Raw genomic sequence first — 19,322 nt, 5'->3', positions numbered from 1 at the left:
TGTCCACGCCTGCGTATGTGCGGGCGTGTGTGTGTGTGTGTGTCTGTGTGTGTGTGTCCAGCATGTGCCATAAGTCTTGGTAAAGGCTTTCTCACTGCAGAAGCAGAAACGCTACTGACACAAAACACATCATTGGGAGGTTTAATTACTTAAACTTTTAGTATGCTTACGTTAAATAATAAATGATTAGTTTCAATTTGGGGGTGAGTCGTTCGGAGTGAAGATGGCAAAGGTTGGTGGAAACAATAACAACGTTCGTATTCAAAACCAAATAAGTGCAAAGTAAAGTGGGACTTGCAGATTGACGAAACCAAAAGCTTGTTATGTGGACAAATGGAGCTGAGATTTGCGCAACATGGATGAACCTGGCGGGCGTTATGCTCAATGAAACGAGCCAGACAGAGAAGCACAGATACTGCCTGGGCTCACTTACACGTGAACTCGGAAAACTATAAAAGAAAGGTCAACTCATGGAAACAGAGAATAGAAAAGTGGTGGCCAGCGGCTGTGGGGTGGGGGAAATAGAGAGAGGCAGGTGAAAGGAGACAAACTTTCAGCTCTCAGATGAAAAACGTCGGAGGTTCTAATGTCTGGCGTGGTGACTACAGTCGAGAACACTGAATTGCATAATTGAAATCAGCTAGGAGACTGGCACTTCAGTGTCCTCTCACACACACACACACACACACACACACACACACACACACAAAGTCACTAGGTGAGGTGAAAACAGCAATCAGAGTTGAGGACAGAGGAGGATCAGGGTATGAATCCCTGGGAACTAGATCAAATTCCTGGGAGAACTTCAGACTTTCGAAGGCCATGAGATAGCTGGCTTCAAACCAAGAATCCAGGAGACGCAAGGAACCCGGTGACCTCTGGCTTCCAGGGGGAAGACATAGAAAACTAGCTAAGGTCTCGAAGGCCCAGGAGGGTAGAGGGAGGGAGACGTAGGCTAGAGGGTGGGGGAGGGGCTCTGGTCCAGCCTGCTCCCCTGCTGTCCCCTCCGCAGCCCTCAAGAGCCCTTTGTGACAAGGCCGCACTTCTGTCATGGGGGCCTGGGGTAATAATCTCCAAGCCACTCCCAGAGCTCAGTTGCCTGAGGGCAGCACTGCATTTCTGACATGCAGAATCCTCTCATGTTTCTGAAAAGCCTCTTTGCTACCTGGCCGAGCTCCAGTTCCACTTCCTGGGTGATTGGGACCATCCTCCCCTTCCTGTGTGGACTGGGGCTCTTCCTCCTGCGCCTTCCCTCCCTGCAGAGGAATCCATCCTCGTGACCACCTTGTGAACGCAGAAACATAAGGAAGGTAAGAAACCCTGGGCAGAGACCCACCAGAAGATGAGTCTCTCTTCTGTTCTACTGTCATTTCCAAGATTCTGAATCAAAGTAGAGGGACTCCGGAACTGGCAGAGAATACAACATCCTCCTTCCACGGACAAGCCAGGCTGGGCGAGCAGGGATTAGAGAGGGCACGAGGATTTCCCTCGGAAGATCTCAGAGCAGGAGTCCAGGTGTGGTAGAGGGCTCCAGGGAAAGTCCCCAGTCCAGTGACCAGCGGCTGAGGAAGGGATGCTGAGTGGGATCTGCGTGGGAGGACGGGTCTTGAGCTCTGGTTCCCCCACCGCCTTCCTGGGGCAGGCGTCTTGAGCAGGCCTTTCCTCTGTCGGGGCTGATCTGAGGGCAGTGCTGAGCCCCCGAGAGCCTCCAGGCAGGGTCTGGAGTGGGGCTCGGGCCTCGGGAAGCAGAGTCCTCCCCGAGGAAGCTCAGAGGCTTCTGGACGTCTGCGAATGTGCGTGATTCTTGAACAGAGGAACAGTGACGAAAGAAATCCATGGTGGGTCTCACATAGAAAATCATCCTTCCTCACGTTCTCCAAAGAAGGAAGACACCAAAGATCCGTTTCACGTTCTAGTCTCCACTTCAAAAACGAGTAAAAGGAAAGAAACACCCCCGGGCGCCAGGAGCTGAGTGTAGGCAGTCGTCTTCCTCATAAACGCTAAGTGTCCACGGCTGGTCCAGAGATAGGAGAGGGAGCCCCCACAGCTGCTTCTTTTTTCTCTCATTTCAGCGTCAAGTGGAGCCCAGAGGGAAGAGCAGCAGGAGCAGGAAGAAAAGGGGAGCTTTGAAAGGTAAGCTCCTGCCATTCAGCCCCGTGCCCCAGAGCTGGCCCCCATCTCCTGTCCCTGAGCGCCCAGCTCCACGGGCTCGAGGATGCCAGGGGCAGAACCCGTCCCTCAGGAAACAGAACACTCAGGGAGGTTTGCGGGAGGGAGACGAAAACCTGAGGACTTGCCACATTCTGTGCTGGGAACCAGGGCCCGGGCCAGGAGGGGCCTGGAACAGGGTCTCGTCCAGCCGGGGCACGTGGGCTGTGGTGGAGGTGGAAGCGCGTGGTCAATGACATAGCTCAACCCATCAGCAGCCTTGCCAGCCCCATCAGGGATCCGGTGGCCTTGGACACTGGTGCCCGGGTTCGACAGTCTGACCTCCCAACAGACTCCCCTAAAGGCACAGTGCACGCAGCCTCCTGTAAGAGCCCTCTCCACCGCCCCTGCCCCGCTTTCAGTGCTGTGACCCAGTCTCCTGATTTCTAGCTCCCAGAGCTGCTGGGAAGGGCCTGGCAGAAGTGCGGGGCCAGGTGTCGCTTTCGCACAGGTAAGGGATCTTGCCCTTCTCTCCCGGACTTCTTGCTCCCAGAGTCTCTGGTGTGGCCCCAGGGCTGCAGGCAGCTTGGGGCTGAGCTGGGAGGGGAGCCACGGGGACAGGGGTGGCCAAAGGCCTGCGGTGAGGCAGAGCAGGAGAATTTGGTGAAGTGGAGGTGGGGCCATGGAGGGCCATGGCTCCCAAGGGGCCACCCCCGCCTGGACTGCCCTGCTGTCCCGGGCCCCTCTGCTCCCGGCTGCAGCTTGTGCCTCCTGGCTCCCGCAGCTCCCCAGGGAGGCTGTCTTCCAAGGGATGCTCCCATCGCTCATCATGTCAAGGCTACCCTGGGGAGGCGAGCAACACAGCATACGCCAGAGCCCAGCAGCCACGCGGAAAGCCTGTGGCAGGTGCTACTCTCACCATGACTCCAGCACATTCCCTGGGGCCTCTGACCCACACCTCTATACCTCTGGCCTCCACCCTGCCGGCGGAACCTCCAGCTGACTTGACCAGAATCCCACCGGACACTACTGCCATGAGCACAGCTCCAGCTCACTCCTCTTGGCCATTTCCCAACTCAGGCCACGGCCGCATGAGCTGGCGCGTCGAGTTCCTCTCGCAGTGGCACATGATCAAGGTCTTGTTCTTCCCCGGGTCAGCGCACCTCCAGTCCCAGCAAGGGCACCTGTCCTGCCACCGACCAGTGGCCTCATTCCGGGGAGGCCCCACACACAGGGAGGGAGAGACGGAGAGCCCCTCACTTGCCAACCCTGATGCGCCAAAGCTGCTCAAGATGGAAATCAGGAAAAGAACACAGACGAAGGCCTGGCCAGAGAAAGAAGAACAAGACGCCCCAGGCAGCCCTCAGATGCTCGAAGCACCCAGTATCACGTCTGGGCTGAATGTCCGCTGGCGCCCACCCTTCCCGTCCTTGGAGTCGGCTGAGCTGAACGCAAGTGAGGCTCAACCCTTGGCCCTTCCACGGTCTACTTTTCCCTCCTCTGCCACCCGTGATTCCGGCACCCGCTTGAAGGCCGACAGTGCAGAGTTCTCGGGAAAACCTCTTGAGCCCCACCCAGGAGAGAAACATAAGACTTTGACCACAAAAGCATCAGTTCCGCGCCTGGCCCCTCCCCTCCCTTCAACTTCCCCTGTGAGTGAGGAAAACCAGAAGGCCCCGGGAGGGACCCTACCTGGCAATGGCTGTGGGCCCTCCGAGGCCTCTCTGATGGGACAGCAGGGCCGGCCGCCTTCTCCGAGCTTCGCATTCAGCCTCTCGGACAGAAATGGGCAGAGCGGGACGGTCGTGGGGGCCGAGCAAGGCCGTCTACACCTGAGTCCAGGGTCAGCAATGGCCAGGAACGAGCCTCTGAAAGAGAGTGGAGGTGGGGCGTCACCAGAGCCCTGCCGTGGGGTGGCAACACTGGAGGGCGAGTCAGGGTCCCAGTCTTGGAGCCAGGTCGGAGGAACAGGAGACGCCCTCGGGACCAAACCCCTCCAGGCCCTGCCGGAAAAAGAAGAGGTTTTTCACGTCAGCCCTCTCAGAAAAATGTTGAGACGCCTCCTGCCCTGCCTGAGGCCCAACAAGGAGGAAGCACCAGAGGAGCCCCTTGCAAAGGCAAGCCCGCGTCAGCCACCGCCCAGAGCCAGGCACGGGTCACACGCAGCTCGGCGTCGGATGGCAGGGCTGTTCAGGCGCCATCCACAGTATCATCCTTTGTCTGGGCGCTGGGAGACAGACTGAGGGTTCGCCAAGGACTTCTGGTTTTTCTCCTGACCTCACCCTCTGTGCTGATGGTGCCTTCCAACCCCGATTTCCCCCAAATACATGTTTTTTTCCCCTGAGACCTGGTGGCCTCCGTCTCGCCCTGCTAGGGGTAGAAGCAGGGTCAGGCTCCGCCCTCCCTGAGTGTCTACTGTGGCTTCCAGAAGGGGCAGGGCCATGGGGGGAGGCTGACTGCAGCGTGGCTCACGCGCCCTGGCCCCAACTCCCTCATTGCACGCGAAGTACCCATCACGCCATCCTTACAAAAACAAACGGAAGCTTTAGGCTATTCCCAGATGAGCAAAACCTCTAGACCCCAGCCCAGGATGGGCCCCACCCGTCCTCTCCTGCGTTCTCTGGCCCTTGAGCTTCTGGGGCTGTAGGGAGGGGGTTTGCAGAGGCTCCGGGAAGTGTAGAGACAGAGTCACAGGTCACAGGGCGGGGAGGGGAGTGTGGGGCAGTGCTGGCCCTGAGTCCGGAGCGGGAAAGCTTGCCCCGCACCCCGAGCTCTTGGTGGGAATAGATGACGCTGCCCCAGGAGCTTCTTCTGTCCCTGCTGAAGCTGCCGTGGAGATGGGCCTGCGCAACCCTCTCGGCCCAGCGTCGCCCTCCCTCTGTCCTTGTCACAGTCTGGAAGAGCAGCGACGACCACGACTGAGCTCCGGCCTCTGAGGGTGGGCGGTTGGGGAGCACAGAGGCTGCTGCGGGCCTGTCCCCTCCGCCCAGAGGGGCACAGGGCCCTGCTCTCCTGCACCTGCCTTCTCCTCCTGGGGAATGGAGCCGGGGGTGAGTGTGTGGCGGCATGATCTGATGGTGGGACACTGTGCACCTAGGCTGGGACCCGGGAGAAGGAGACAAAGTGCCACCAGAGTTTAACCACTTACCTACTGAAGGACAGTTTTTGGTTTTTATAATGTCCCCTATGCATAAAGCTGCTATGAACTTCTGGGGAAGGTTTTGGCGTGAACCTAAATTTTTCTGCACGGTTAATATCAATGGCAATGAGTAACGAAGGCTTGAAAATGGGCCAGCCTCCAGGAACTTAGAAAGAATGCAACACGCATTAGAGGTTGAAAGGCTGAAACAGGGCAGAGAGACTAACCCTAACACCATATCTTAGATTGAGCCATTTCCTCAGGAAAAAAATGCCGTTACCTAACGCACGACAGGTGCCGAGGACGTGGGAGGGCCAGGTATCACCACATTGAATAAAACACTGTCAGAACGTATCTGGACAGGAGACCCCTGACCTTCAACCTGTCACAAGCTCTTTGTTCTTCGTCTCCAGAGAACATTAAGTAGACAGAGATCCGCACCTGCGGAGCAGGTCCCCTGAATGAACTGGATTTCCACTTGAATTAAGAAGAAACTAGCTCATGGTTGCTGTGGACTCAAATTATTTGGGAATGAACACACAACTGCAGTTTCTCACTTGAGTACTAGCGCAGAATCGCTAGATTAAATGGTAACGGAATCCAATGAATCCCAACAGAGCAAGAAAATGTCAGTGCGTTCCTGGCCCTCCTATCGCTTCTCTATTGAACGGAAGAGAAAAGGGAACCTTTCTGAAACTCGTCTTAATATCGGAGCAGCAGGCAATTCCTGTACTTCTGTCTTCTGCTATGACAGAGATAGAAATCATCGTGTATGTCAGGGAAACAATCCAATTTCCCTAAATTTGGGGTGGGCGGTCTTTATTTAATACCAGGGGTTCCCCTCTACTATTGACACTGTTCCAGGTGGGTCAGGTTTCCCGGAAGAGCTTTCCGATTGATTTGCATTTTAAAACACATTCGCTCCTCATCCTCTCTCTGAGCTGGCAGGCAGGCCAATTCAGGGAACACGCGGGAGGCCCGAGTCATGTCAGTCCCTGACCTGGGCAGCTGGCTTTGAGGAGGCCCTGAGTCCAGAACTCTTGCGTGCGAGAGCCTGAATGTGGGACTCTGGTCACAGTCATACGCTAGCCAAGCGTCCCAATTAGGAGTCCCAGCTCCAGAAAAAGGTCTTTGTTGGACTTCAGAAGAACAAAGTTGTTTTAACTGTTGAGAAAGACGTTAAAGATCATCTTGGGGCCTGCTAAGAGAGTTACCCTGTTGCAAATTCTGCTGTGATCACACACATTCGTAAATCGGGAACGTATTTATCATGTGAAGCTAGTAAGAACAACGTAGACCTTAACGCTTTTGGTATAAGTAAGATTACCCTATTATCACTTAAAAGAGTCTCTCTCCGTCGCTGTGTGTATGGATAGCTGTGTAATAAGTATAAACCCGGATATCTAAGCACTACCTGTCCAACGAGTCTGAAAAGTTAACACGTTGACCAAAAAGTACAATCCCTAAGTGAACCCCCAGTTCTCACTGAAAAAGGCATGTCCGATGATGTCACCAGGGAATTCCTCTAGGACTCGAAGGGCCCTCTTTCTACAGGTTCAGGCAAGACTCGAGGCTCCGGGGGCCCGGAGGGGGCAGGAAGGGGAAGGCAAGGCCAACTCTGAGAAAGAGATCGCGTGGCGGGCAAACCGGGGAGACCAGAAAGGGCTGCCTCAGACTGGACTCCAACCCGGGCCACGGACCCGGCCCCAACGTCCGCTCTCAAGAGCAGCACTTCAGCTCACTCGAGCCGTGCCCGGCTTCGGGCTGGGCCACACAGCCGTCTAAACTCTGGAAACGGAAGACGGTCTATTTCGGGCGGAATGAGAAGAAACAGGGTCAAGACGACAGAAAAGCTTAGAGAAAATGAGAATGTGCTGAATTCTCTGGTTGGAAAGGCCTGAATTGGTCTGTGCAAATGTGTCCACGCCTGCGTTATGTATGGGCGCGCGTGTGTGTGTGTCTGTGTGTGTGTGTGTGTGTGTGTGTCCAGCACGTCCCATAAGTCTTGGTGAAGGCTTTCTCACTTCAGAAGTAGAAATGCGACTAACATAAAACACATTACTGGGAGGTTTAGTTACTTAAATTTTGATTATGCTTATGTTCCGTAAGAAATGATTAGTTTCCATTTTTGGGTGAGTCGTCCTGAGTGAAGATGGCAAAGGTTGATCGAAACAATAACAACGTTCATATTCAAAGCCAAACAAGCGTAAAATAAAGTGGGACTTCCAGATTGACGAAACCAAAAGCTTGTTACGTGGACAAATGGAGTGGAGACTGGCACAACATCGATGAACCTGGCGGGCGTTACGCTCAGTGGAACAAGCCAGACAGAGGAAGACAGATACTGCCTGGGGTCGCTTAACACGTGAACTCGAAAAACGACAAAAGAAAGGTCAATTCACAGAAACAGAGAGTACAAAAGTGGTGGCCAGCGGCTGTGGAGTGGGAGGGAGAGGGAGAGGCAGGTCAAAGGGGACCAACTCTCAGCCCTGAGATCAAGGAGCTCTGAGGATCTCATGTCTGACGTGGTGACTAGAGTCGAGAACGCTGCATTCTATAACTGAGATCAGCTAAGAGAGCAGCACTTCAGTGTCCTGGCACGCACACACAGAGTCAATAAGTGAGGTGAAAACAACAGTCGGAGTTGAGGACAGAGGAGAATGAGGGTGTGAGTCCCTGGGAACTAGCTCGAATTCCTGGGAGAACTGCAGACTTTCAAAGGCCCTGAGATAGGTGGCTTCAAACCAAGAATCCAGGAGAGGCAAGGAACCGGGCGACAGCTGGCTTCCAGGTGGAAGAAACAGAAAACCAGCTAAGGTCTAGAAGGCCCAGGAGGGTGGAGGGAGGCAGTTGGAGGCCAGTTGGCGGCGCAGGGGCTGGGGTCCAATCGGCTGCCCTCCTCTCGCCTGCCCCTCCCCCCTCCCCCCTCAGGAGCCCCCGTGACACGGCCACAGTTCCACGATGAGGGCGTGGGGTTCTAATCTCCAAGTCACTCCCAGCGCTCAGTTGCCTGAGAGTAGGACTAGACTTGAGACATGGAAACTCCTATCTTACGTCTACAAAGCATTGTTGCTACCTGCTTGAGCTCCAGTGCCGCCTCCTGGGTGATTGGGACCATCCTCCGCATCCTGTATGGACTGGGGCTCTTCCTCCTGTTCTTCCCCCCCTCCCCCAAGAGGAATTCGCCCTCACAACCAACTGACAAAAGGAGAAACGTCAGGAAGGTAAGAAATCCTGGACCCAGACCCACCAGAAGACGAGTCTCTCTCCTCTTTTACTGTGATTTCCACTTCTCTGAATCAACTAGAGGGACCCCAGGGACGGGAAAGAACAGAACATCATCCTTCTAGAGACCAGCCAGGTTGGGTGGGCAGGGGGGAGAGTGGGCACAGGGATTTCGGTCCGAAGACCTCCGAGCAGGAGTCCCGGTGTGGTAGAGGGCTCCAGGGAAAGGCCCCAGAGGCCAGCGACCAGTGGCCACGGACGGGATGCCGAGTGGGATCTGTGGGAAGACAGGCCCTGAGCACCCGTTCCCCAGCCACCTCCCCGGGGCAGGTGTCTCAGGCGGGCCTTTTCTCTGTCGTGGTTGATCTGAGGGCACAGCTGAGCCCCCGAGAGCCTCTGGGCAGGACCTGGAGTGGGGCTGTAGCCTCAGGAAGCAGAGTCCTCCCTGAGGAAGCTCACACGATCCTGTACCTCTGAGAAGGCGCGCGCTTCTCGAGCAGAGGAACAGTGACAGAAGATGCACGCTGGTCCCACATGGGGACCTGCTTACGATCCTCAGAGAAGGAAGACAGCAAACGTCCATTTTGTGTTCAGTTATCCACTTCAAAAGGAAGTAAAAGGGAAGGAACACCCCAGAGCCCCAGGAGTTCAGGGTAGGCAGTCATCCCGCTCACAAACGCTGTGCGTCTGCGGCTGGTCCAGAGAGAGGAGAGGGAGCCTTGGGGCTCAGACCCCGCAGTTTCTTGTCTTTTCTCTCACCTCAGCGTCAAGTGGAGCCGAGAGGGAGGAGCAGCAGGAGCAGGAAGAAAAGGGGAGCTTTGAAAGGTAAGCAAGCTCCTGCCATTCAGCCCTGTGCCCCAGAGCTGGCCTGCACCTCCTGTCCCTGAGCGCCCAGCTCCGTGGGCTCGAGGATGCCAGGGACAGAGCCTGTCCCTCAGGAAACAGAGCCCTCAGCGAGGCTCCCGGCAAGGAGAGGAAAACCTGAGTGCTTGCCAGATGCTGTGCGCGGAACCAAGGCCCAGGCCAGCAGGCGTCCGGAACAGGGTGTTGCCCAGCAGGGGCATGTGGGCTGTGGTGGAGGTTGAAGCACTTGGTCCACGACAAACCTCAACCCATCAGCAGCCTTGCCATCCCCGTCAGGGATCCCGTGGCCTTGGGCACTGGTGCCTGGGCTCCAGAGTCTGACCTCAAACGGTCTCCCCTAAAGGCACACTGCACGCAGCCTCCTGCCAGAGCCCTAGGCCCCCGCCTTCACGGCTGTGACCCAGTGCCCTCATTTCTAGCTTACAGAGCTGGCCGGAAGGACCTGGCAGAAGTGGGGGGCCTGAGGTCCCTTTCGCCAAGGTAAGGAATCTTGCCCTTCTCTCCTGGGCTTCTTCCTCGCAGAGTCTCTGACGTGCCCCGGGGCTACAGGCAGCTTGGGGCTGAGCTGGGAGGGGAGCCATGGGGCAGGGGGTGGCAAGAGGCCTGGCGGGGAGGGACAGCAGGAGAATTCGGTGAAGTGAAGGGAGGGCCAGGGAGGGCCATGGCTCTCAAGGGGCCACCCGCACCTGGCCTGGCCTGGCCTGCCCTGCTGTCCCAGGGCCCTCTGCTCCTGGCTACAGCTTGTGCATCTTGTTTCCCGCAGCTCCCCGGGGAGGCTGTCTTGTAAGGGGTGCTTCCATCGCTTGACATCTCAAGCCTCCCCTGGGGAGGCGTGCAAGACAGCGTCTGCTAGAGTCCGCCAGCCACGCGGGAAGCCCGTGCAAGGTGCTCCTCTCACCACGGCTCCAGCACTTTCCCTGGCTCTTCTCACCCAGCGCACTCTACCTTGGGCCTCCACCCTGCCAGCAGAACCGCCCTCGGCCCTGACCACCACTCCACTACGCCCTGTTGCCACGAGCTCGGCCCCAGCTCACTCGTGTTGGCCATTTCCCAACTCAGGCCACGGCCGCGTGAGCTGTCGCGTTGAAACGTTCCCCTCCCGCTGGAACACGATCCAGGTCTTGTTCTTCCCCGTGCCGTCGCACTTCGGGTCCCAGCAAGGGCCCCTGTCCTGCCACCCACCAGTGGCCTCATTCTGGGGAGGCCCCACACATAGGGAGGGAGAGACCGACAGCCCCTCAGTCGCCAACCCTGACGCCCAGAAGCTGCTCGAGACAGACATCACGGAGAGCATGCAAACGGAGGTCTGGGAAGAAGAACAAGACGATCCACGCACTCCTCAGATGCTCCCAGCACACACTATCACGTCTGGGCTGAATTTCCGCTGGGGCCTACCCCTCCTGCCCTTGGGGCCTGCCGCTCTGGAAGCATGTGAGGCTCAACCCTCGGCCCTTCCACGGTCCCCTCTGCCCCCCGCAGCCACCTGTGATTCTGGGGCCCCCTCGAAAGCTGACTCTGCACACTTGACGGGAAAACCTCTTGAGCCTCCTCCGGGTGACCAGGTCTTAACTTGGACGACCAAACCATCAGTTCCCAGGCTGGCCCGTCCCCTCCCTGCTCCCTCACCTGTGTGTGAGGAAAATCAGAAGGCCCTGGGAGGGACCCTACCTGGCGATGGCAGTGGGCCCTCAGAAGCCTCTCTCTCGGGACAGGAGGGCCGGCCGCCTTCTCCAAGCTTCCCACGCGGCCTCTCAGAGAGAAAAGGGCGGGGTGGGACCTTCGTGGGGGCCGAGCAAGGCCGTCGGGGGCCGACTTCAGGGTCCCCCGTGGCCAGGGAAGAGCCTCGGGAGGAGAGCAGGGGTGGGGCCTCACCAGAGCCCTGCCGCGGGGTGGCAACACTGGACGGGGAGTCAGGGTCCCAGTCTCGGAGCCAGGTCGGGGACGTGGGAGACACCCTCGAGACCAAACCCCTCCAGCCCCCGCCTGCAAAGGAAGAGGATCCTCGCGACAGCCCTCTCAGAAAAATGTTGAGACGCCTCCTGCCCTGCCTGAGGCCCAACAAGGAGGAAGCACCAGAGGAGCCCCTCGCAAAGGCAAGCCCGCCTCAGCCACCGCCCAGAGCCGGGCACGGGTCACACACAGCTCGGCGTCGGATGGCGGGGCTGTTCAGGCGCCATCGACAGTGACATCCTGTGTCTGCGTCCTGGGAGGGAAACTGAGGCTGGCCGAGAACTTCTGGCCTCCCAGCAGAAGCATCGCAAAACCCATTTCAGGCCTGGCAAGCCGGACATACCTGTCACCACGACGTTCCCTCCTCCCCAGAGCAGAGGAGAACAATCACAGAGGACAGTCCCCAACCCACCTCCAGGGACCACAACTGTCCGAATACGAGGGGATGGATCAGAGCAGGCATGGCGACGGGACCCTGCCATCCGGGCAGCCGCGGTCCCCGGCCAAACCCTGCCAGCCTGGGCTGAGGGTGGCAGCTGCCTCAGCCAATCCATTACCCGCCACGCTCTCCTCAGATATGCCTCTCCCGGGATGAGCAGACTGTGCCTGACACAGCTTTCCTCGTAGGAACGCTTCTCTGCCCGAACGGGCAAGCGGACGAACAGAAAACCTGGTTTTGCTCCTTATCCCACCCTCCGTGCTAATGCTGTCCTCCTACCCCAATTTTCCCCAAATACACTTGTTTTCTCCCTAGAGGTCGTGGCTTCTGTCTGTGCCCTGCTAGGGGGAAAGAACGGGGTCAGGCTCCGCCCTTCCTGAGCGTCTGCTTTGGCTTCCAGAAGGGACAGGGCCATGGGGGGAGGCCGACTGCAGCGTGGCTCACCTGCCCTCGCCCCAGCTCCCCCATTGCACCTCAAGTCCCCATCACACCGTCCTTACAAAAACCAATGGAAGCTTTGGGCTCTTTCCAGATGAGCAAAACCTCTAAGACCCCAAGCCCACGATGGGCCCCGCCTGTCCTCTCCTGCGTTCTCTGGCCCTTGAACTTGTGGGGCTGTAGGGAGGGGCTTTGCAGAGGCTCCAGCAAGCGTAGAGACAGGCTCACAGGTCACAGAGTGGGGAGGGGAGTGTGGGGCAGTGCTGGCCCTGAGTCCGGAGGGCGAGGAAGCTTGCCCTGCACCCCGAGCTCTCGCTGGGAATAGGTGAGGACGCTGCCCCGGGAGCTGCTCCTCTCCCTGCTGAAGCTGCCGTGGAGATGGGCCTGCGCATCCCTCTCGGCCCAGCGTCCCCGTCCCTCTGTGCTTGTCACAGTCTGGAGCAGCAGCGACAAGGATGGCTGCGCTCCCGGCTCTGAGGGCGGGCGGGTGGGGAGCACGCGTGCTGCTGTGGGCCTCACCCCTCTGCCCAGAGGAGCTCAGAGCCCTGCTCTCCTGCCCCTGCCTTCTCCTCCTGGGGAACGGAGCCGGGGGTGAGTGTGTGGGGTCACCACCTGACGGTGGGTGGGACACTGTGCGCCTAGGGTGGGACGCCGGGGAAGGAGAATAAAGTGCCACTAGAGTTTAACCGCTTACCTACCGGATGACATTTTTTGATTTTTACGATTTCACCCCTTAGAAATAAACCTGCCATGAGCTTCTCTGTGAAGGCTTTTGGGTGAACTGAAATTTGCCTGCCCAGTAAGTATCAATGGCAGTGATGGTGTGAAAATGAACCCGCCTCCAGGATCTCACAAGCAAATGCAACACGGGTTAGAGGCTGAAAGGGCGAAACAGGGCAGAGAGAGTAAACCTAACACGGTATCTTGGATTTGAGCCATTTCCTCAGGAAAAAAATGCCGTTACCTAACGCACGACAGGTGCCGAGGACGTGGGAGGGCCAGGTATCACCACATTGAATAAAACACTGTCAGAACGTATCTGGACAGGAGACCCCTGACCTTCAACCTGTCACAAGCTCTTTGTTCTTCGTCTCCAGAGAACATTAAGTAGACAGAGATCCGCACCTGCGGAGCAGGTCCCCTGAATGAACTGGATTTCCACTTGAATTAAGAAGAAACTAGCTCATGGTTGCTGTGGACTCAAATTATTTGGGAATGAACACACAACTGCAGTTTCTCACTTGAGTACTAGCGCAGAATCGCTAGATTAAATGGTAACGGAATCCAATGAATCCCAACAGAGCAAGAAAATGTCAGTGCGTTCCTGGCCCTCCTATCGCTTCTCTATTGAACGGAAGAGAAAAGGGAACCTTTCTGAAACTCGTCTTAATATCGGAGCAGCAGGCAATTCCTGTACTTCTGTCTTCTGCTATGACAGAGATAGAAATCATCGTGTATGTCAGGGAAACAATCCAATTTCCCTAAATTTGGGGTGGGCGGTCTTTATTTAATACCAGGGGTTCCCCTCTACTATTGACACTGTTCCAGGTGGGTCAGGTTTCCCGGAAGAGCTTTCCGATTGATTTGCATTTTAAAACACATTCGCTCCTCATCCTCTCTCTGAGCTGGCAGGCAGGCCAATTCAGGGAACACGCGGGAGGCCCGAGTCATGTCAGTCCCTGACCTGGGCAGCTGGCTTTGAGGAGGCCCTGAGTCCAGAACTCTTGCGTGCGAGAGCCTGAATGTGGGACTCTGGTCACAGTCATACGCTAGCCAAGCGTCCCAATTAGGAGTCCCAGCTCCAGAAAAAGGTCTTTGTTGGACTTCAGAAGAACAAAGTTGTTTTAACTGTTGAGAAAGACGTTAAAGATCATCTTGGGGCCTGCTAAGAGAGTTACCCTGTTGCAAATTCTGCTGTGATCACACACATTCGTAAATCGGGAACGTATTTATCATGTGAAGCTAGTAAGAACAACGTAGACCTTAACGCTTTTGGTATAAGTAAGATTACCCTATTATCACTTAAAAGAGTCTCTCTCCGTCGCTGTGTGTATGGATAGCTGTGTAATAAGTATAAACCCGGATATCTAAGCACTACCTGTCCAACGAGTCTGAAAAGTTAACACGTTGACCAAAAAGTACAATCCCTAAGTGAACCCCCAGTTCTCACTGAAAAAGGCATGTCCGATGATGTCACCAGGGAATTCCTCTAGGACTCGAAGGGCCCTCTTTCTACAGGTTCAGGCAAGACTCGAGGCTCCGGGGGCCCGGAGGGGGCAGGAAGGGGAAGGCAAGGCCAACTCTGAGAAAGAGATCGCGTGGAGGGCAAACCGGGGAGACCAGAAAGGGCTGCCTCAGACTGGACTCCAACCGGGGCCACGGACCCGGCCCCAACGTCCGCTCTCAAGAGCAGCACTTCAGCTCACTCGAGCCGTGCCCGGCTTCGGGCTGGGCCACACAGCCGTCTGGACTCTGGAAACTGAAGACTGTCTATTTGAGGCAGAGTAAGAAGAAATGGGGTCAAGACGACATAAGAGATTAAAGAAAATGGGAATATGCTTAATTCTCTGCTTTGAAAATACTGAAGTGTTCTGTGCCAATGTGTCCACGCCTGCGTATGTGCGGGCGTGTGTGTGTGTGTGTGTCTGTGTGTGTGTGTCCAGCATGTGCCATAAGTCTTGGTAAAGGCTTTCTCACTGCAGAAGCAGAAACGCTACTGACACAAAACACATCATTGGGAGGTTTAATTACTTAAACTTTTAGTATGCTTACGTTAAATAATAAATGATTAGTTTCAATTTGGGGGTGAGTCGTTCGGAGTGAAGATGGCAAAGGTTGGTGGAAACAATAACAACGTTCGTATTCAAAACCAAATAAGTGCAAAGTAAAGTGGGACTTGCAGATTGACGAAACCAAAAGCTTGTTATGTGGACAAATGGAGCTGAGATTTGCGCAACATGGATGAACCTGGCGGGCGTTATGCTCAATGAAACGAGCCAGACAGAGAAGCACAGATACTGCCTGGGCTCACTTACACGTGAACTCGGAAAACTATAAAAGAAAGGTCAACTCATGGAAACAGAGAATAGAAAAGTGGTGGCCAGCGGCTGTGGGGTGGGGGAAATAGAGAGAGGCAGGTGAAAGGAGACAAACTTTCAGCTCTCAGATGAAAAACGTCGGAGGTTCTAATGTCTGGCGTGGTGACTACAGTCGAGAACACTGAATTGCATAATTGAAATCAGCTAGGAGACTGGCACTTCAGTGTCCTCTCACACACACACACACACACACACACACACACACACACACACACAAAGTCACTAGGTGAGGTGAAAACAGCAATCAGAGTTGAGGACAGAGGAGGATCAGGGTATGAATCCCTGGGAACTAGATCAAATTCCTGGGAGAACTTCAGACTTTCGAAGGCCATGAGATAGCTGGCTTCAAACCAAGAATCCAGGAGACGCAAGGAACCCGGTGACCTCTGGCTTCCAGGGGGAAGACATAGAAAACTAGCTAAGGTCTCGAAGGCCCAGGAGGGTAGAGGGAGGGAGACGTAGGCTAGAGGGTGGGGGAGGGGCTCTGGTCCAGCCTGCTCCCCTGCTGTCCCCTCCGCAGCCCTCAAGAGCCCTTTGTGACAAGGCCGCACTTCTGTCATGGGGGCCTGGGGTAATAATCTCCAAGCCACTCCCAGAGCTCAGTTGCCTGAGGGCAGCACTGCATTTCTGACATGCAGAATCCTCTCATGTTTCTGAAAAGCCTCTTTGCTACCTGGCCGAGCTCCAGTTCCACTTCCTGGGTGATTGGGACCATCCTCCCCTTCCTGTGTGGACTGGGGCTCTTCCTCCTGCGCCTTCCCTCCCTGCAGAGGAATCCATCCTCGTGACCACCTTGTGAACGCAGAAACATAAGGAAGGTAAGAAACCCTGGGCAGAGACCCACCAGAAGATGAGTCTCTCTTCTGTTCTACTGTCATTTCCAAGATTCTGAATCAAAGTAGAGGGACTCCGGAACTGGCAGAGAATACAACATCCTCCTTCCACGGACAAGCCAGGCTGGGCGAGCAGGGATTAGAGAGGGCACGAGGATTTCCCTCGGAAGATCTCAGAGCAGGAGTCCAGGTGTGGTAGAGGGCTCCAGGGAAAGTCCCCAGTCCAGTGACCAGCGGCTGAGGAAGGGATGCTGAGTGGGATCTGCGTGGGAGGACGGGTCTTGAGCTCTGGTTCCCCCACCGCCTTCCTGGGGCAGGCGTCTTGAGCAGGCCTTTCCTCTGTCGGGGCTGATCTGAGGGCAGTGCTGAGCCCCCGAGAGCCTCCAGGCAGGGTCTGGAGTGGGGCTCGGGCCTCGGGAAGCAGAGTCCTCCCCGAGGAAGCTCAGAGGCTTCTGGACGTCTGCGAATGTGCGTGATTCTTGAACAGAGGAACAGTGACGAAAGAAATCCATGGTGGGTCTCACATAGAAAATCATCCTTCCTCACGTTCTCCAAAGAAGGAAGACACCAAAGATCCGTTTCACGTTCTAGTCTCCACTTCAAAAACGAGTAAAAGGAAAGAAACACCCCCGGGCGCCAGGAGCTGAGTGTAGGCAGTCGTCTTCCTCATAAACGCTAAGTGTCCACGGCTGGTCCAGAGATAGGAGAGGGAGCCCCCACAGCTGCTTCTTTTTTCTCTCATTTCAGCGTCAAGTGGAGCCCAGAGGGAAGAGCAGCAGGAGCAGGAAGAAAAGGGGAGCTTTGAAAGGTAAGCTCCTGCCATTCAGCCCCGTGCCCCAGAGCTGGCCCCCATCTCCTGTCCCTGAGCGCCCAGCTCCACGGGCTCGAGGATGCCAGGGGCAGAACCCGTCCCTCAGGAAACAGAACACTCAGGGAGGTTTGCGGGAGGGAGACGAAAACCTGAGGACTTGCCACATTCTGTGCTGGGAACCAGGGCCCGGGCCAGGAGGGGCCTGGAACAGGGTCTCGTCCAGCCGGGGCACGTGGGCTGTGGTGGAGGTGGAAGCGCGTGGTCAATGACATAGCTCAACCCATCAGCAGCCTTGCCAGCCCCATCAGGGATCCGGTGGCCTTGGACACTGGTGCCCGGGTTCGACAGTCTGACCTCCCAACAGACTCCCCTAAAGGCACAGTGCACGCAGCCTCCTGTAAGAGCCCTCTCCACCGCCCCTGCCCCGCTTTCAGTGCTGTGACCCAGTCTCCTGATTTCTAGCTCCCAGAGCTGCTGGGAAGGGCCTGGCAGAAGTGCGGGGCCAGGTGTCGCTTTCGCACAGGTAAGGGATCTTGCCCTTCTCTCCCGGACTTCTTGCTCCCAGAGTCTCTGGTGTGGCCCCAGGGCTGCAGGCAGCTTGGGGCTGAGCTGGGAGGGGAGCCACGGGGACAGGGGTGGCCAAAGGCCTGCGGTGAGGCAGAGCAGGAGAATTTGGTGAAGTGGAGGTGGGGCCATGGAGGGCCATGGCTCCCAAGGGGCCACCCCCGCCTGGACTGCCCTGCTGTCCCGGGCCCCTCTGCTCCCGGCTGCAGCTTGTGCCTCCTGGCTCCCGCAGCTCCCCAGGGAGGCTGTCTTCCAAGGGATGCTCCCATCGCTCATCATGTCAAGGCTACCCTGGGGAGGCGAGCAACACAGCATACGCCAGAGCCCAGCAGCCACGCGGAAAGCCTGTGGCAGGTGCTACTCTCACCATGACTCCAGCACATTCCCTGGGGCCTCTGACCCACACCCCTATACCTCTGGCCTCCACCCTGCCGGCGGAACCTCCAGCTGACTTGACCAGAATCCCACCGGACACTACTGCCATGAGCACAGCTCCAGCTCACTCCTCTTGGCCATTTCCCAACTCAGGCCACGGCCGCATGAGCTGGCGCGTCGAGTTCCTCTCGCAGTGGCACATGATCAAGGTCTTGTTCTTCCCCGGGTCAGCGCACCTCCAGTCCCAGCAAGGGCACCTGTCCTGCCACCGACCAGTGGCCTCATTCCGGGGAGGCCCCACACACAGGGAGGGAGAGACGGAGAGCCCCTCACTTGCCAACCCTGATGCGCCAAAGCTGCTCAAGATGGAAATCAGGAAAAGAACACAGACGAAGGCCTGGCCAGAGAAAGAAGAACAAGACGCCCCAGGCAGCCCTCAGATGCTCGAAGCACCCAGTATCACGTCTGGGCTGAATGTCCGCTGGCGCCCACCCTTCCCGTCCTTGGAGTCGGCTGAGCTGAACGCAAGTGAGGCTCAACCCTTGGCCCTTCCACGGTCTACTTTTCCCTCCTCTGCCACCCGTGATTCCGGCACCCGCTTGAAGGCCGACAGTGCAGAGTTCTCGGGAAAACCTCTTGAGCCCCACCCAGGAGAGAAACATAAGACTTTGACCACAAAAGCATCAGTTCCGCGCCTGGCCCCTCCCCTCCCTTCAACTTCCCCTGTGAGTGAGGAAAACCAGAAGGCCCCGGGAGGGACCCTACCTGGCAATGGCTGTGGGCCCTCCGAGGCCTCTCTGATGGGACAGCAGGGCCGGCCGCCTTCTCCGAGCTTCGCATTCAGCCTCTCGGACAGAAATGGGCAGAGCGGGACGGTCGTGGGGGCCGAGCAAGGCCGTCTACACCTGAGTCCAGGGTCAGCAATGGCCAGGAACGAGCCTCTGAAAGAGAGTGGAGGTGGGGCGTCACCAGAGCCCTGCCGTGGGGTGGCAACACTGGAGGGCGAGTCAGGGTCCCAGTCTTGGAGCCAGGTCGGAGGAACAGGAGACGCCCTCGGGACCAAACCCCTCCAGGCCCTGCCGGAAAAAGAAGAGGTTTTTCACGTCAGCCCTCTCAGAAAAATGTTGAGACGCCTCCTGCCCTGCCTGAGGCCCAACAAGGAGGAAGCACCAGAGGAGCCCCTTGCAAAGGCAAGCCCGCGTCAGCCACCGCCCAGAGCCAGGCACGGGTCACACGCAGCTCGGCGTCGGATGGCAGGGCTGTTCAGGCGCCATCCACAGTATCATCCTTTGTCTGGGCGCTGGGAGACAGACTGAGGGTTCGCCAAGGACTTCTGGTTTTTCTCCTGACCTCACCCTCTGTGCTGATGGTGCCTTCCAACCCCGATTTCCCCCAAATACATGTTTTTTTCCCCTGAGACCTGGTGGCCTCCGTCTCG

At 56.9% G+C, this 19,322-nt stretch overlaps 2 protein-coding genes across 2 annotated transcripts; both read left to right on the top strand.

Annotated features, from left to right (window-relative positions):
• Nucleotides 1-8,218: 8,218 nt before the first annotated feature.
• Nucleotides 8,219-12,079, top strand: LOC138919836 (spermatogenesis-associated protein 31E1-like). Its single transcript, XM_070246432.1, has 4 exons — nt 8,219-8,511; nt 9,277-9,337; nt 9,796-9,856; nt 10,140-12,079. Exons 1-4 carry the CDS (start codon nt 8,323-8,325, stop codon nt 11,560-11,562), a joined length of 1,734 nt encoding a protein of 577 aa, XP_070102533.1. The 5' UTR covers nt 8,219-8,322; the 3' UTR covers nt 11,563-12,079.
• A 3,823-nt stretch (nt 12,080-15,902) lies between these two features.
• Nucleotides 15,903-19,301, top strand: LOC138919835 (uncharacterized). Its single transcript, XM_070246431.1, has 4 exons — nt 15,903-16,119; nt 16,882-16,942; nt 17,408-17,468; nt 17,742-19,301. Exon 4 carries the CDS (start codon nt 17,878-17,880, stop codon nt 19,198-19,200), a length of 1,323 nt encoding a protein of 440 aa, XP_070102532.1. The 5' UTR covers nt 15,903-16,119; nt 16,882-16,942; nt 17,408-17,468; nt 17,742-17,877; the 3' UTR covers nt 19,201-19,301.
• Nucleotides 19,302-19,322: the final 21 nt, after the last annotated feature.

This window comes from Equus caballus, chromosome 21 (assembly GCF_041296265.1).
Source record: "Equus caballus isolate H_3958 breed thoroughbred chromosome 21, TB-T2T, whole genome shotgun sequence".
NCBI lineage: Eukaryota > Metazoa > Chordata > Mammalia > Perissodactyla > Equidae > Equus > Equus caballus.
This window is presented reverse-complemented; position numbering and strand designations above follow the sequence as displayed.

Coding starts and splice junctions, on each gene's coding strand:
- LOC138919836 (XM_070246432.1), top strand. CDS start 8,323: ATGGAAACTCCTATCTTACGTCTACAAAGCATTGTTGCTACCTGCTTG. Junction 8,512..9,276: donor AAAGGAGAAACGTCAGGAAG/GTAAGAAATCCT, acceptor CTCTCACCTCAG/CGTCAAGTGGAGCCGAGAGG. Junction 9,338..9,795: donor GAAAAGGGGAGCTTTGAAAG/GTAAGCAAGCTC, acceptor CCTCATTTCTAG/CTTACAGAGCTGGCCGGAAG.
- LOC138919835 (XM_070246431.1), top strand. CDS start 17,878: ATGACTCCAGCACATTCCCTGGGGCCTCTGACCCACACCCCTATACCT.